At 40.1% G+C, this 18,514-nt stretch overlaps 1 protein-coding gene across 7 annotated transcripts in view; it reads left to right on the plus strand.

The window, feature by feature from the left end:
* Positions 1 to 2,556: 2,556 nt before the first annotated feature.
* Positions 2,557 to 18,514, plus strand: part of LOC309718494 (uncharacterized protein) — a 38,319-nt gene continuing 22,361 nt past the window's right edge. For 6 of the 7 annotated variants that reach the window (XM_082553797.1, XM_082553799.1, XM_082553801.1 and 3 more), the window contains exons 1-6: positions 2,557 to 2,885; positions 8,674 to 8,769; positions 10,276 to 10,478; positions 10,801 to 10,967; positions 12,439 to 12,573; positions 14,464 to 14,552. In XM_082553797.1, coding sequence (XP_082409923.1) covers positions 2,847 to 2,885; positions 8,674 to 8,769; positions 10,276 to 10,478; positions 10,801 to 10,967; positions 12,439 to 12,573; positions 14,464 to 14,552 — 729 coding nt within the window. In that variant the 5' untranslated portion in view covers positions 2,557 to 2,846. The remainder of the gene's footprint in view (positions 2,886 to 8,673; positions 8,770 to 10,275; positions 10,479 to 10,800; positions 10,968 to 12,438; positions 12,574 to 14,463; positions 14,553 to 18,514) is intronic. The other variant, XM_082553800.1, reaches the window with a different exon arrangement.

Genomic DNA, 18,514 nt, shown 5'->3' on the forward strand with positions numbered 1-18,514 from the left:
ATTGTTTTCAATGGAAAATTAAGCCGGTTTAGGACTGTAGTGCAGACGCTGTAAGGCTCACTTGCGTGATGGGGAATTATTTAGTGGCAAAATACGACAGATCTTACAATTTGCCCATAAAAGAGCGAGCCAGGGGAGCATTAATGGATCACAGCTAGGATGGTCCGCCTGTTGCCTTCCTGTTGGCCTTCAAGAATCTTTCAGTCACCTCAGGTAAAACTGTCTTGAGTTCCCGTTTCACAGAAACTGATTAGGTGCAAAGAACCAGAATTCTTCCCCGAAATCTCGTCGTGAAACTTCGACCACACAGCGACAGGATAAAAACTGTCACAGCAATTAAAAGCAAACGTTTTAGTCTAAAAGCTTTGTAATCGGTCATTTACTTTCCCCAAACATATGCGTGCTTTCACTTTGTAGAGTCTACAAACTAAATACCGAATTTGCAGCATCTTTTTGAGTATGAGCCAGCATCAAGTGGTGCTGTCTGTCATAATGTCACACTGGAAATGTTGCAGAAATCCAAATCAGGACTTGCAGTAATGCTTTTTTCAGTGTTCAGTGTTTGTGACGCTCTTATTATGAAATTGAGATATAAAGTGTAGAAAAATGAGACAATTTTAACAAAACAAAATCATAATCTTTAAATTCATTTCATTGAAGGGGCCCAAACATTGCAGCAGCAAACTGGTTTTGATTCCATGGGGTCACCTTGTTTTCAGGATGGATTTAATTACTTTCCACATCATAAATAAACAAGTGAATAAACCTGGAATGAACCTGTGTTATGATGAGCATATGCAAATGTATCCTCTTTGCTGTTGATATAGAAAACCTGCAAAAGAATTTCTGGCAGTCGTTAGGCATTCTTTGAAGGAATATTCTAAAATGTTCCTGCAAATACAGATAGTAGTTACAGGCTAGAGCAGGACAGTGACAATATATTGCTCAGGTGTAGTCTGTGCCTGCTCACGCTTCTCTGTTATTGTGAAAGTTACTGTAATTCCTTGGACATTCCCAGACACAGGAACACACTAAATCTACCATTACAGCTTGTTCACAATGAAGGGGGTAACGTTATGTATATGCAAATGTAAAAAAATATATAAAGGAAATCTATTTCCACTGACAATATAGCAACAGGGGAAACTCGATATTTAAGGCTTTTGGTGACCTTTTGCACCTTACCCTTCATTGTATTTCACATATCCACCTTGTTAGAGTGTCTTACTAATTTTGAGTGACTTCATGTAGAAAAGCCTTGAAGGGAAGTAACCCTTCCCATATTGTTTGAAAAAAAAAATATATAAATATATATATATATATATATATATATATATATATAGAGAGAGAGAGAGAGAGAGATAGATAGAGATAGATAGATAGATAGATAGATAGATAGATAGATAGATAGAGATAGTCATTAACAAACTGTCTATCACTTTTTGTTTCTCAGGAAACAATAACTTTTATTTTGAACTGATTAGATCTGGTCTGAATATTGTAAGAGCCCTCTTGGCTTTCTGCAGGGACAGTGCTCTAACAGAGCTCGCATTTAGAGCAGAGTATTACTGCTTTCACCACAAATGGAGAAGCAAGATGCTCACAGTAGTGCTCATAGTGCCTGCTGCATTAATACAGTTAGGCAACCATGGATTCCAATAAATGTGGTATTTGAGCTAAAAGCCATGTGAAAAAGACACACACTCTCTCTCTCTCTCTCTCTCTCTTTCACACACACACACACACACACACACACACACACACACACACACACACACACACACACACACACACACACACACAAACATTTGTGCATTATATGGGGGATTGTCTCTAATGTAGTGATACACCAGCCAGTTTGCTTTTTGTCCTTTAATGGCCTGTTATAAGAAAATAACCACAGTCCATGCTGATTTATTTGGTTATCATTCCATTTTCGTTACTCTTATCACAAACAAGATTTGGCATTGGTACAGTATAGCATGAGTTTTCAGTTGTTTTTCACGAACTGGCAAATGAAGCCAAAGCTTCATGTTAATTGACGTGACCCTTTATTACTTTACTTTATAATTAATCTGAGTGTAGTCGACTTATCAGAAACCAAATGGGCGGGGGGGGGGGGGGTTAAAGAGTTAAACCCAGTGGCACAATGAACCAATGATAAACGACCTCTTTTAAATATTAAAGTTTCAGGATTGGCTGACTTCCTATGTGTGTGTGTGTTACTGTTCCTCACAGGGACATCTTTCAGGTTAATTAAAGTGCTTCCTGTGAAAGCACGCCCGTACCAGAAAGGTACTGCGGTGCTCTTTGGCTGTGGTTGTTATCATATTGCGGCATTTTTCCTCCCCTGTGCACCACAAGTGTGAATATCCTCAAATTAAGAATAGAGCCAAACCAGCAGCGTGCTGTAACGTAAAGCTGGAGCGCTAGGCTGCACTCATCACTCACTAAATTCAGTATGGTCTCATCTGAGGCTGTATGGGATAGGATAGGGATGTGTTAATGTGCACGGGGAGGAGGGGTTGAGCGGGGGAGAAGGACGAAGGGCGGGGAAGGGGCCTCCTACCACCGCAGGGTGCGCGGCTGAATCACCGAGCGCGCCTCCGTCGGATCTTCTCTTCCTACCGTCACACCCACTGCTCGGTGTTGTGGGTTCGCCCCGTTGAGAAGGGGAGGACCGACGTCTCTCGCGGCAGCAGCGAGTGCTGCAGTGCGAGCGCAGCGGGGGACTCGGAAGCGAGGAGAGAGGGGGGAGAAAAAACACAAGCCCACATCAGCTGCCTTATTGCCGAAACTTGGTCTATGGAGAGATCTGCAACAGCGCCGTAGCGACGCAGGCCGACATGGAAGAGTATTTGCGGAGGGTCCAGAGCAGACTCGGGGTGAGTTAAGAGCCTTCAGCGGCGTTAACACCAGGTTGCGGGTATAATGAATGAGACCATGACGGGAAAGCTGCTACTGCTGTGCTACAGGCTGCGTTCCTGTTGCTGGAAAAGCGCACGGCAAACGCCTCTCACGTCCCCTCGGTCTTCCCGCCCCCCATGCCCACCCCCCAAAGCACCTGTAGATCGCCAGTATGACCGCACAAAAGGAAAAGAACGGCGTGTTTGGTCCAATACAATAAGCACGTTGTGTTTACAGGAACACCAGTGTGTGAATTTGAATGAGGAGATTTCTAATGAGGGGAAGGCGTGACATCAACAAGTTTAGCCGGAGGCTGTCCTTCCCTGCTATCTGGCTGCTCTGCAGATACTGACTCATAATTTGCATTTGATCCAGAGCTGAATATCTCTTCGCACACTGTCAAAAAAGCCTCATGCAAATACTAAACAGCTTAATTTATACGGATCAAATGAACGTAGAGCATCTGTGAAGCATTATGTTGCGTTCAGGGGCACATCCAGCACATCCAGCCTATGTTGTAGCAGATATGTGGTCTACATGCCTTGAGTTCATGGAGGACCCTAAAACTGCTTTTTGGGCATGTGCTTGAGAGACCCTAGTGTCTGTATGTGTGTGTCGCCATCCCCCTTTACACACAAACACACTAAACAAAAAGGGTATTCATTTCCTGTTAATACTGTCTCTGTCGTATTTGGGACATCATATTTTGGCAAGGCTTAGCATCATTTCTTTACAATGTCCAGGAAGGGGATGATCAGAAATATCTGTCTGTGTCAGATGCTCTACTGTACACCATGTACTGAAATATGACTTTAATAGTTTTAGTTTTGCTATGTTGCTCCTTATTTTCTTTGGAGGGGAAGGAAAACACCCACCACACAGTCTGAGAGGACTTGATTGGCGTTCACACATGAGCACATACTAAACCAAAACAGAGCAGTTTTTTTAGTCTTAAAGTTAATATTTTTTCTTCTCACAACCCTCTCTTAAACATCCTATACATTGAGAAATCAGCCTCACATCATGGCCCATTTAGTAGCTGCCCTCAAGCATATTTTTCATCAGCAGATAAAGGCTGTGTGTGTGTGTGCGTGTGTGTGTCTTAAGGAGTAGTGTAACAGGGTAATGTACATAATTGCCTGAGCTTGCTGATGCACGTCAAAGCTGAGATAAATATTTCAGAGAAAAATCTCTGTCTTGATATTGCCCGGTTATTACAGTAATTGCATATAGGTGTCTGCGATAGGCCGTAATAAAATGATATGAACAAAGTGATTTCTAGTTAAGGGAATACCAGGGAAAATATGTTGTTATGGACACCGATTGTTGTTGTAACCCAACATGCAGGGTTGCAGCATTTCTTACCCACCGTACAATACTTACAATAATTAATATACTTACAATACAATATTTCACTTATCTGTGTAAACGGCTGTCTGTCAGCACAATGCAAACCTGTCTGGGATTAAATTTTTAGGCGAGTTTAAGACCTTTTATCTGGGGAGAAGAAAAGCTCAAAGAGGCAAATCTGCAGATCAGAGCACAGCAAGGTAATTGAGTGATAAGAGGGGACGACTGATGAGTGTCATGTCATGTCAGATCCAGATAAGGTGTAACACATGTCACGATTAACAGCCATTCCTCAGTTCTCTCTCGCACACAAATGCACACACACGTACAAATTGTGTGCGAGGGCACTTTATCCCTCTCTCTCTCGTAGCTCTCTAATGTAAACTTTGATGATTCACTCTTTTGCTGACCACGCTCTCGTCTCTGTCATTCTCCTCATCCCGCTTTCTCTCCACTCTCTGCATGGCTATGGTCCAGAACAGCAATACCTCTAATTATGTTGGCTCTTAGAACTTACTGAAGCCATCTTTCCTTCTCACTCAGATTTGCTCTGTGTAGCTCCACGGCTCTAACTCCTTCACTCTTACGACATTTGGCATCGAGCTAAAGCGGCATGCTGAGTGCGCTTCGCGCATCTGTCTTTCTCAATCTGTACACTATCACACATGCAAACACAAAAAAACAGAGTCGTAGGACTGCTTTAATTGGCTTTGTTTGCGCCTTCATTCAGAAACAGGTCATTTTAAAACTTTGTATGTTGGGATGTTCTAACATTTGTCATTTTTCTCTCTTTAATTATTTAGAATTATTTAGAGCATCACATAGATTTTGTTGTTGAGACATCTATCTATCTAATTAAATAAACTGCTAGACCTATGTGATGTCAGAAAAATTAATGCGTGATAACACTTTTAAGCATTGGAATGAGGATATATTTGCAAAAAAGCAGATTTTTCTGTGAGCATAGTAGCCTAATGCTCACCAGCGTGTCTGCGTGAATGCATGGTCCATGCATAAATTGACTTTTCTTATTCATTGCAACTCAGGCTGCCTTTTGCAGTGTTTTATTGAGCATATACATTGTTTGGTGGCGAAGATGATACAATTAATCGGTCATCACTACAGGGGCCTTTCTGTGTGGAGTTTGCATGTCCTTGTTGTGCTTTGAGGCTTCTCTCCAGGTACTCCGGCTTCCTCCCACAGTGTAAAAGCACACTTGTCAGGTTAACAGGTGATTAGGTGTGAATTTGAGTGTAACTGTCTCTCTGTGTTACTCGTGTGATGGAGTGGTGACCTGAACAGAGTGTACTGATGTCTTGCCCAATGACAGCTGGGATAAACTCTGTGATTCTCACTTAGATAAGCCGATGGACGGATGGATGAGAGACCACAGCTTCAGTCAAAAATGAGTAACTTTTAAGGTTATATAGAAACTCCTAATTGAAAATTAGCATTGAAATCCAATATCTCGTGAACTGGAACTTTTTAATTAGGTTTGTGATCTTATTTTCTCTTTTTCTAGTGAGCATTTTAATTTGTTACACCAAAATATTTCTGTTATTTTCCTTTTTTTTCCCAGCAGAAATTGTGTGAATTCTGCTGCAATATGTTCCTCAGCTATATGACCAAGATGTCAGGTTGAGATGAAGCGCGTGTATGGAAATTTAGGGGTGTACATCATGTAAACATCACTACGGCACATTGGTATGACCTCACACCAGGAAGCAGCTGTTCTCTGTGTGTACTTTTTATATTATTTCTATATTAAGAGGAAATCATCATAGCGGTTCTGCAGTGTGTTCTACAGACGCACGATTCAGGTGGAAGCTGAGACTCCAATAATGATTAATAGATATTTCTAATTTAGCACAATGAAGAACCGGGTGGTCCAATGATTGCAAAACCACAGGTGTAAATATTTTTAATTATTTTAGGTTGAATTAGGTTGTTTAAGTGTCTCACAACTGTTAGAGAGGGAGTGATTTTTTTTTTAAAATTAATCTATTTCAGTTTTTGCTGAGAGCAAATACAATAATAAATTTTGTAGTTTTTACATTTAATCTTTATTTATCTAAGCAAAAATAAAATCAGAGCAGCTGTTCATGTATTTCACAAAACTGTCCTAAACCTAAACGAGGGGAGAGGATTTGAATATGGCAGCTCAGAAAGGCGAGGAGGAGAGAAAGAGAGCACTCAGATTGAAAGGTATCAGGTGGCCAGTACACATGTGCGCGCACACCAGTGTTCTCCTATTGCAGTCGAACAGACATTGGCCTTTTCTCCTGCTAATGCATCACTTCCTTTTCTCTGGCTATCTACTATTGATTTATTTTGCTGCCCTCCCTGCTATGAAGGAACGGGCAGGAGAGCCCGTCCCCCATCCTTCTCTGCCTCGCACACATTCTGTACTCTTTCTGCTTCTTATTTTATTTCCTCTTTCTGATACTTCCCCCGTCCGCTTTACCTCTTAAATTGCCCTCCCCGCTGCCCCTCCCCTCTCTGTCTTTCCTGTCACATTTTCTACCTGTTTGGCTTCCATTTTTTCCTTTTCTCCTTTCCTGCACCTCTTCTACACCTCTGACTCACCAACTATATTACAGCTCCTCATTTTGATAAGCCTTTCTTGAACTCCTTGGCCTCCTTCCTCCAGTATAACCAGACTCCTTCCGTTCTTATGATCAGGCAGCCTCAAATCTTTTTTTCTGCGCTCCCTCTGAGCGCTTTGCTCTTTATTACCTCACCCCTCATTTAATTTATCCCTCTGGCCTGAGCGGCGAGGCCATAAGAACAGAAACAAGACACTGGCTCAATTCCTTATGCACTATTACCAGTGCTTTATGTGTCTAACTATGGCATTTAGCTCCCTTAAATTACCGGACTCCATTATGTATTTGATAAGTCAACAGATTTGCTGAGTGTTTGTAAGGCTTGCAAGATGAAAGCAGGATTACCAGATAAAGTAACAAGTTAACGTGCTTTGAGAGTTTGTTTGTGCTGACCATTTTCTAAAGTCAAGTCAATTTTTTACATTACAAGTACATTTAAAAACAAAACAAGGTTTAACTAAAGTGCTGTACAACTAAAATGGATAAAACAGAGCAGAAATATGCAGCAAAAAAAACATAAAACAAACAAGAAACAAAGCAAAAGCGTTGAGTTTTGGGTGAGGTCTTAATTTAAACTTTAAAGTTTAACTGTAACTACAGCAAAGGCCTGGTCTCTTCTGTGCTTTATTCTGCTTCTTGGAACATCCAGAAGCATCTGATCATCTATTAGAAGAATGCATAGTTAAAAGCTCAGAAAAGTAAGAGGGTGTCAATCCATCACAATGTAAGTGTGTTAACTGATTCCAGGACAGCCGTTGACTATCATATAACACAGAGACTGGAAGTCTACTAAAAGGCATGCAGCAGTTTTTAATTATAAAGATCAGTATCAGCCTGCTAATGTAAAAGCATAAAAATATAAGAGCAGATGTGTGGAATGGAGGTTAAGTTGGGAGGAGGGTACGGTGGCCTCAAGGTTACTGATCTTTGATAGACTGTCATGCTCCCAGTGACGTTGTTGTAAAGGTACTTGTAGCCCTGCTAGTCCTTTTGGAGTAGGGTGCAGGTGTGTCTTGCACTAGTGGTGATTCAGATTATCTGCACTTAACTGATGTTTAGATAAAATGTTAAAGACTGGTATAGAAAGAGCACCCAGTGAGGGCACTCAATGGTTGAGGATGATTTTGTTAAAAAAAAGTAAAGGTGAATAGGCTGTATTGTCTCCTGCTAAATCAGCTAAATAAGAGTGTCTTTTTTCAAATTTTAACAAAAATACATAAATGTCCAGAGATAAGTTCATGAATCATCTGCCGTATTAAGATCTTCTACTAAGAGTCCCAGTCAACAAATGAAGGGGGAAAAATAATTTTCTGCCTTTTTCACCCTGAGATGAATGTTTAATGTCTGTAATGGAGCTGTCATTAGCGTCCACTTAACCTAAATGAGGAGTGTTTGTTCTCATTGTTTGCAGAAATTAATGGAAGTCATCACTTCTCTGATAAACCGTGTTACTCTGAGTTAGAAGTGAAAAAGTTATTCTTGCTAATTTCGACTGATCCTTTGCTCCCATGATGGATTTTGCCAGTAGTGTAGTGCGTATTTACAAGCATTTTCTTTCAAGCATGAGCTAAGCCTTGCAGCACCGTGACTTCATTATTAATGCATCAGGTTGGGTTTCAAAATGCTGCAGTCATCTAACATAATCATGCTGGCTTGATGCTGGTACATTATATACTGTACATCAGCTAGCAGATCAAAGTGCTTCACAGTTCTTTTGTTTGGTTGGGACATAAAGAGACAATAATGTCCTTCCAATCATACTGAAATGAAAAGATACTGATACAATAAATTGGTCGTTTTGTTCTTTTAGGCATCAGAGGGTCCCGTCCATGCTGTTTTAGGTGGACCTGAGCCAGATGTTGACACTGTAGCAGCAACACTGTGCTTAGCTCTACACCTCAGCCAGGTAACTTCAATATCTACCTGTTTGTGTTCATGTGCTTTGTGTTGCATGTTTATATATTACCCTGAAAAATTTTAGAGTTGCCCCTCATTATTTCTATCTTGTTTCCAAGGAGCCAGACTTCCTTGTAACTTCGAAAGTGGTCTTGAGCATTAGTTCTCCAGGACCTCATAGTGACCTATGAATCCTTCAAGCATAAATAAGGCACCTACGTGAATTGTGTCTACGCATAATGAACAACTCAGCAAAGAATTGGTTTTAAATTGAACTTTGTTACTAGCAGCCTGTCGCAAAAACACATACTATGTTCCCATTTATTTAACTGAATCTGTGAAACGTGGTTGGCAGCAACATTGTTTTTAGCTTGACAATGGTCACAAACACACTGCCAGTGCAGTAAAAAAACAAACAAACAAAAAACCTGGATAGAAAAACACACAGTGGAACGCTATCAGTCATGGATTGGCCTCCCCAGAACACAAACCTTCATATTACTGAAGTAGTGGAGCATCATCTGAGACAAAAACAGAACAAAACACAACTTTGAGGACATCCATAGAAGAACTTTGAGTGTCCTTAAAGAAGCTTGGAGAACTATTCGTAAAATTACAAGCTCTATATATATATATATATATATATATATATATATATGTATATGTATATGTGTGTGTATATATATGTGTGTGTGTGTATATATATGTGTGTGTGTGTGTGTGTGTATATATGTGTGTGTGTGTATATATATATATATATGTGTGTGTATATATGTATATATATATATGTGTGTGTGTATATATATATGTGTGTGTGTGTGTGTGTGTGTGTGTGTGTATATATATATATATATATATATATATATATATATATACACAATGTGTTTAATTAATTTCCAGCTCCTCCATTTGTGTGCAGCATGCAGTAGGACAATGTTTCTACTGACAGCACATTCAAAAACTAACCACATTTAGTATGCCTTCTACATATCCATTTTGGCATATTGTTGTTTGATTTGTGTTAATGTGTCATGTACAGCTCTAGTTTTTGTGCAAATTTTCTCCTTTGCTTAGTTCACAAAACTCGACCATTGCCCCAAACCTTTCAGACTGCCAATTAAAACTGAGAACTTTGCTATGGCTGTTTCTCTCTCTCCCCCATGTCAAATTATGTTTTCGTGGAATAATTTTCTTTTATGCTTATGAAAACCCCCCCCCCCAAAAAACGCTCTCAGCTTGTATAAGCTGAAACACTACCTTGGTAAAAATGTAACCGATGAGTGGCAGCAGGGCATAAAATGTCCATTTTTCACTTCGACATCAAACAAAATATTGCCTCACTGTAGAATCAAGTGCAGTAATTTCCACTATATGCATTCCGCTAACTTGGTGAAATTATGATACCAGACACTTCTTGAAATGCTGCATTCAGATTCTACACTTTTATCCAAACATGATGTACTTTCAACTTCTTTTTGGCTTCATGTGCTTTCTGTGTGTCTTTGGGCATCTGAAGAGAGAATCATCAGGTGGAGTGTGTGTGCCGGTGCTGTGTGGCTGCAGATGTGACACCGTGTTGCCCGAGGAGACGGCGAGGTATCTGAAGAGGGTGAAGCTTTGTGAGAGCTTGTTGCTTTGGAGAGACGATGTAGACCTCATGAGACTACATCGCGCCAAAAGGCTCTCGCTCACACTGCTGAGAAATGGACTGCTAGACAGGTGAATGCAATTCAGATTCAGACCAGCAGAACCAGGTCAGTCTGCAGATCAGTTCAGCTCAAATTTAGGAAACTTACGTACATGTGCACGCAAAACCACAAATATACACAGGTGCAATGGGCTTTGGCAGCGAAGACCATTTGTTGATGTCTAGATTATTTTGGAAGATCATTTAGGTGTGTGTGTGTGTGTGTGTGTGTGTGTGTGTTCATCCCACATGACACAAAAAAGAGTGTTGTATTTATGCAAATGAATCATGATCATTGCTCCTACCCCGGCAGCCATCCATATCCCCTTCACCCCCGTCCTCTCCCTCTTCTAGCTCTGAGTGCCGCACTCTGGAGTCCAGCATCCAGCGAGTGGTCTATCATGACGGGCAGCAGGACGCGGGGGATGATGGGGCATTGTCCGCGGTGACGACAGTCACCAAAGAGATTCTTCAAGAGGCAGCAGAGCACATCAGAGCAACGCTGGGGGAGATTCTTGGAGGTGAGAGAAGCACAGGCGCCCTCCCCCCAGGGGGAGTAATGGGGCGATGAAGGAGGACACACACAAATCCCCTGACATGACTCGCTTAACACTCACCAGGAGAGATCGAGAACGAGAAAGATGAAGGGTGGTGAATGTGAGTAAGTAAGAGCTCGGAGAGACACACAGAGTCCCGTAATGTGACTTTTTTTCTTTTTAATTTAGCTTAGTCTGTTTTCCTCTTTTGTCAGGTAGTTGTATTTTCCTCCTAAAGTAACAAAAGTTATCACAACAAATCAACGTGAAATGAAAAAAAGTAGATGAGCAGAGAACAAAAATGTGTGTAAACTACGCGTGTGAACTCTATTAGAGACAAAACTTTCTAGTTTCTGTGTAAGCTAGAGTAAAATATTCTTTGCATGTAATGATATTTTATGCCGTCAATAACAAAATAACTCCATAACTCCCCATAAAACTTTAATTGAGATGCTTTCCGTGCACATGTTGTTAAGCCAGTAAAACAGCCTGCCAAACAGGTACTCCAGACGTCGATGCTAGGCACCTGTGTGGAGGTTAGGTTGCAGAAAGCATCTGATCCTTGTTCGATAATGCTCTACATCAACTTTCACTGAGATTTACAGAGAGACAGACAGAGGAAAAGTGAATTAAGGTGGAGAATGGAGGGAAACGGCAGAGAGAGAGGAGTAAAGTGCAGAGACAGAAAAGAAAGATGAATAGAACAGGAGAATCATGTGCTGTGAGTAGTCCACTGCTCATATTTCTCTGGGAGAGTTCTTTGTACAGGTTCATTGATTCCTACAGGAACTCAGCTCTTTCCCTAAATAACATAAGGTCTTTGAGAAGACAGTTATCATGGAGGTGGGGTCTGGGTATACATCCCAAACAGACAATTCACACTTTAAGGCTGTTTTTACATAACTGGTTGACTGATAAATCAGACTCATTCACTGATATCCTCAAATATGATTTAGAGAGATCACACAGTGGTGCAAGCGGCTTCCAAAAAGCCAAACTTACTTTTTTCATAAGCATAAAAGAAAATTATTGCTTGCACTGATTTCTTTTCTCTTACAAAATGTCTTTCAGTGTCCGCTTGATGAAAAGGAGAAAATAATAGCACAAACACCTAATATTATTTATACACTAACAAAATCATGTCCTAAATATTATTCTTACTGTCTCATTTTATTAGGAGTTAATCGTTCTCTGTGTGCTGTGTTGTCTTTGTGATGTACAAACAGTATTAAGTGTAAACCTGCCCAAGCAAGTGCACAACCTTGTAACTAATCATACTGAAATGTAGGAAAACAGAAGTGTAAATTGTCAGTAATTATTTACTTTTAGCGATTTATTTTTTCACTCTTAATTCGTGGGGCAACCTACCATTACGCGGATTGTGTATATGAACTTGTGAAAGAGAGCCAGAGTTAGCATGACGATTGCACTCTGCACTTGTTTTGTGTGTCTACAGAGGCCCTGCGACTCCAGACAGAAGCCTTTTGGATGAAACATGGCCGTCATTCAGCACAGCTGGAGGAGCTCGTGAAATCCTTGGAGCAGTGGGGGGAAGTCGCTGTTGGTGAGCACAATGAAGTGAAGTTACAAGGTGTGCGTTCGATCACAAAGTGAATCTAAACAGAGAGACTGGCTGGAGTAGAGAGTCTGATATAGCTTTGTTCTTATATGCTCATCAAAGCAACACAGCGGCAGGTGCATCGTATTTCATAGCACTTTATGGGAGGAAGTATAACCAATGCAAGAAACAATGATTCCATTACTTTGAGTTTAACTGTGAGCTAGTTTCAGACCAGTGGGTTATCATATTGGGTTGCATTCAGCATCTTATCTTGGAAGTGTATCAGTGATGTATAAATTGATTGTCACTACAAAGATCAATCCAGTAAAATGTGCAAACCAGTGTCTGTACCACTCAAATACTAGACTCATAGATAGCATCGCATTTCTTGAAGGAAAAAAAAAGTTTTTCTTAATCTCTGACAGAGAGACTTCATTATTTGAAAATACATCAGTTTAAGTGTAAGAGTCAGAGCTGACCTTGTTGTGGGAAAATGTTGCTTTTTGGGGCCATGGGAACAAACTGGTCATGAGGCTGAGTGTCAGTGCTGTGTCGTGTCCAGCTTACTTAATACACCCATTAGCATAAGGGCGTGTGATTAATTTTCCTAAGGGGCCACACGAGAAACTGAGACCCTCCGCAATAAGCCAAACCCGGTTCTGCTTAATATTTATTTTATCTCGTTAAAAGCTTATTGGTGCAGCTCTCCACAACAGTCCAAGTTTCTCATGTCGGCCCCTTGGGAAAATTAATTGCCCACCGCTGCACTGTTTACCCAGTCAGTGCTATTTGGCCATATATTCATATAACAGTTTTCAATGTCATGTACAGTGCTTAACAAATTTATGAGACCATGTATATATATGAGTTCTCTGAGAAATCAGAAAATCAATTAATCATTACATTCAACCATTACAACATTTTCTCCTTTTCAGGAATGCAATAAATATAATTTTTGAAGTAAATATAATCCTCTGAATAAAAAAAAGAATAATATTCTTCATCATCACCTTTTTTCTACTCTTTTGGAAAACAGTAAATTTTAAAATTCAACAACAATAATTATAATTTAGCATTAAAACTATTAATTTAAAAGCTCTTTCAGTTAAAGACTTTGCGCATACTAGTGATGGGTACTGAAACATAAAAAATGATTTGGGTGATTATAAATACTGGTAACTTACCCCAGCAAACTTATAATAAATTTGTTAACCACTGTATTTTGTGTTATTTTACAAAAAGGTAACTTAGTTTTGTTAATAAACTCAGTCTTTAGGTTTGTAACAATTAGACTGTTAAATCTACCTACTATGCAGGTTAGTGTCAGGTAATAATTATTTGCGAAACTGCTTTTTTTTTCCCTTGCTACTGACTTTTACTTTAAGATGAATTAGTCTCCCTTTACCACCGAACCATGAAGTGTGTTATTAACAAGCCCTGCTTCTCCTACCATCGCATAGCAGAAATACTGTCCATGTAATTTGTATTAGAGGACTGATGAAAGTCCACCCTGATCTCTCTGTCAAGTAAATCTGTAGTCAGGTTGTAATCATGTGTCAACATCAACTCTAATAGCAGTAAAACCAGTATAAATAATCTTTCCCTAGCAGGAGCAGTAAAGCTAACAGGACAGTGAGGGAGCTGTCAGTGGAGCACAGTCTGTGCACGTTGCAGTATTAACATAAGGTCTAATTAGATAACAGGGCTGTGTTGTTCCTGACAGCATTGTGTTTGCATGAATGCAAAAATTCCATTTGTTGCAGCATTGTAACATCGTTTTACTTACCTTTCACATCTGGAGAGGGAATTCATGCTTTATATATTTTTTTCTGTTATTTGTTGTGAAACCGTTTTGGATCCTTATATGTGTGTGTTTCATATAACTGTTAGTCTGTTTGTATATGTGCTGACTGGATGTAGACTTGATGCAGCAGCTGACTCTGGAGGTAAAGGAGTTTTCGGATGGAGAGATGACCGTAGTACTCACTTCGATGGCTACAGATAAGGAGGTAAATTCTTATTAAATAAAGTACCAGTCTTATGCCAAAAATCACATCACAGGATCTATGAAAAGTACTTTTTAAAAAGTTTTGAGCCACCACTCATTTGTTTATATTTTGCTTCCAAGTAGGCAGACTTTCTTGTAAAGCTTCATAGTGGTGTTTAGGAGAAGTTCTCCAGGCTTTCTGAAGGTCTTTTAAAGTTTCTCTTTGCACATTAACTGCTTTTTCACTCATAAGAGAAATATATATATATATTTTTATGATGCTGACAGATGAATTTTGAAAGCAGTTTTCCATCAGACCCTGCAGCTGATCCATCTACTGATCACTGAAGCCACATCAGAAATGGTCTCAGTGGAAGGATGGCTGTCAAAAAGTCATTCTTAAGGAAGGGAAATGTGGAGAAAAAGGCTGCGGTATGCCAACCTACACAAGAACTGGACTGAAAATCAGTACCAACAGGGTCTATGTAGTGATGAATCCAAGAGGAGGTCATGTGAGAGATAAAACAGTGAGTTTCTTCAGCCATTTGTAAAACACGATGGAACTAACGTCTTTCAAGAAGCCTGAAGGACTACTCCTGAAAGAGTTCAAGCTGTGTTGAAGAATAAAAGTGCCAAATACTGACTTCCAAGTTTGCTATAATTGTACAAACTCTCTTTTTGCCCTATATGCTGTATTTCCATGCATGGAAACGTGTGAATGCGTGCCTACTTCCTGTTTTCCTATCAAAATATAAAGCAATGAGTGGTGGCTCAAGACTTATGCACAGTTTTCTGATATACTCCTATGAACCGTACACAACACAAATCAAAATCAATGGTTATGTGTACTTTATTTATTGTACACAGTAATACATAAAGTGTGCTGATAATGGAATATTGGATTAATATCCTTATTATTTTTTACTTACTAACCCCATTAGTCTTCTTTTTAGTGTTTCGTGGGTTGTAATGTTTTCAGAGAAGCTCAGAAAACTTCTGTTGTCTTTTAAGCGACAAAAGAGAAAGATAATGTTTCATTTGTTAAAAAGTTACTTTTGATGGATACATCGCACCTTCGCTGTGTCAAATTTGGGAGGTGCTGTAGTGTAGAAGAGGAGCCCCTCTGCTGTTGTGATGTTCTGCATTTGGATGAGATGTAGATGGAAGCTCGAGAGCCTCGCACACAATCATGTATCACCTTCCTCCCCACTGATTCCAAAAATGTGACACACACACACACACACATATTGAAACATTTGTGTAATGCTGGTGATGACTTCTCTAGCTCTGTCACTCTTTTTCTTCCTCTTCACATTTGCAAACAACACACACACACGCACATACACGCACATACACGCAAACAGGGTGCTTTAAGCCTTTAAGTTTACCCCTTGCTTTTCTCCCTGCTAATGTGTTCACCCCCCCCACCCAAAAGCACCCCCCCCACCACCAAAATAAAAAATTATTCATTATTTCTTTTATATCTCCTTCTCACTTCCAAAGCCCATTTTTCTCAGCGGCTGCCTAGCGTGCAGTATTAGGCTATGTGTAAAATAAATGATGTCTGTAGCCGTAGGGGTATGGCTCTGCCTCCCCCAGAAAACTACCTAACGTCCAAGGAACATTAAACACTCAGATCCTCGTTTAGCGAATAAATAACCATTCATTTGAATGGCTTTGTCTGTGTTTGCGCACCGGACTTTCTGTGCATATTTTACCAGCGCTGAGCCTGCATGCTGTGTGTCAGGAGGGAGAGAGAGAGAGAGAGAGAGAAAGAGAGAGAGGGCCCATTAAAGACTTAATATAGAATAAATGGCCAGGGGCTTGTGTGTCGCCAGCGGACCCCAACTCCACAGCGTCATGGTGGGTTACTAATGACCTGAGATCGGGCTCCAAAATGAACTCCTTATATGCATGTCATTTGCAGTGTGTATATATTTATATATTATTTTTTAATTGTGTTTGAAAAGAGAGTAAAACGGTATGAGAGTCATTTATTGAGGGGGGCTTAGGGAAGTTCTGCCTTAAATGATTCTTTCCAGAAAACTAAATAAATTAGATTCAATTAGTCTTTAATGGTTTATGTGCTATGTGTTTGTCAAAGTGTTCTCTCTGTGTGTGTGTGTGTGTGTGTGTGTGTGTGTGTGTGTGTGTGTGTGTGTGTGTGTGTGTGTGTGTGTGTGTGTGTGTGTGGATGGTTAAAGAGGGCAGAGTTAGATTTTTGTTTAAAAAAAAAAAAAAGATGTCTGTGATTGCCTAGTTAGCAGAAGAAAAAGCTTGCAGTGTGTGGTGTAACGATACGGACACATCGTATATACTGACTAATGTATTTTTGTATACTGTACAAACATACATTAGTCAGTCTGGGTGCTCCTCTATTACAGGAAGAGAAAAGTACAAACGAAATGAGCTTCCTCCCTTCAGAGTCACTACAGTTGAAACTGCAAAGGCAAATATTTCTGTCGGTTTCTCAAACACTGTTATTGTGTTTGACTATAGAAGAATAAAATACTGCTGCTGCTCCTGCACAAGAGCAACAATTATCTGAATTTTTCAGTGCTTCACCTTACAGAAGCAACGTTACATTTAAATGCCGCAGCGCGACCTTATTTAAATATTTTTGACATTAGAGTTAGTTTTCTGCATGACAGCAAGTTTCTTCGTGATGTGTACTATAAAGCACCAAGCATGGTGCTGCTCTGGGAATCAGGAGGAGCAATGTAAATCTTTGAAAACCCCCCCATGTTATAGCTGTGTACTGTCACTAGTGGTCAGCACCAAAACAAAAATAAATAAAAAAACTAGCTCAGCCCGTTCTGTGGAGAACATGGATGACACAATAGGAAAAAAAAAATTATACTAAAGTTAAATTTAGTTCATTTATATTCATATAGGACCAAATCACAGCAACAGTTACCTCAAGGCACTTTATATTGTAAGATAACGACCTGACAATAATGCAGGGAAAACCGAGAAAACGCCAACAATCAGATGACCCCCAACGAGCAAGAGCTTTGGTGACAGTGGGAAGGAAAAACTCCCTTTTAACAGAAAGACATCTCTGGTAGTACTGGTGAGAAAACCACCACCAACCACTGGAACCAAGTGTGAATCAAGTGCTAAAAACAGTTAAAACTTTCCACTGCCATTGTTTGTTTGTTTTTTCTTTATGATGTGACATTTTTGTGCTTCTTCCTGCTCTGTAGGCTTTTTAGAGGGCTACATGCTTTGGAGCCTCTACGTTAGTTAAATTCCCACAGTCTCTCTCATTATGCAGCCAAAGACCTGCACAACTGAACACCAATAAATCCCACATAACACAATAGTTCTGAGTGGGGTGTACAGTCAGTAGCAAAGGTCTTAGCAAAACCCTTACTAACTTCTAATAGGAACCATTAACCCTAATAAAAAGAGCATATTGTGTCCATTACTCCCTCTGGTGTTGTTTGAAGACTATTAAAAAAAAATCAGATCTGATCCAGATGCACCACATCAGTCACTTCTGTCACTCACTTCTTTTGCAAAATAGCGAGATGTTCCAGCTGTTCAGTAGCTTGCTTTATTAGACAGCTAGTTAGCTGATGAGCATTAACATTTGAGTCAGTTCACAACATAAAGTGACTCTGAGCTCAGACTACCAAGATCGTTGTGAAGGAGTCTTTGGAAAATCTTCTCCCCTGTATGAGGTCCATAGCCCCCAAATTTTTGAGAACCCCTGCTGTACAGATTCCTTATGAGATGCTGTGTTTGCATCCATTACAGCTTCCATGCTCTGTGGTAGATGCATTGTATCAACTAGTAAAAAAAGCACCACAGCAGTGCAGCACCATAGGGGTCAAGGGCGTTGCTCAAGGGCACGTCGCTGTTGTGCATCATCACCTTGATCATTTGAAAAGTTTTGTGTAACACTTACATTGACCTCAAATTGATGAACACAAACCCCCCCCACTAAAGACGCATTATTCGCATATTCATGCCAGCACG

This window comes from Aulonocara stuartgranti (assembly GCF_965226115.1).
Source record: "Aulonocara stuartgranti genome assembly, chromosome: 12".
Taxonomy (NCBI): domain Eukaryota; kingdom Metazoa; phylum Chordata; class Actinopteri; order Cichliformes; family Cichlidae; genus Aulonocara; species Aulonocara stuartgranti.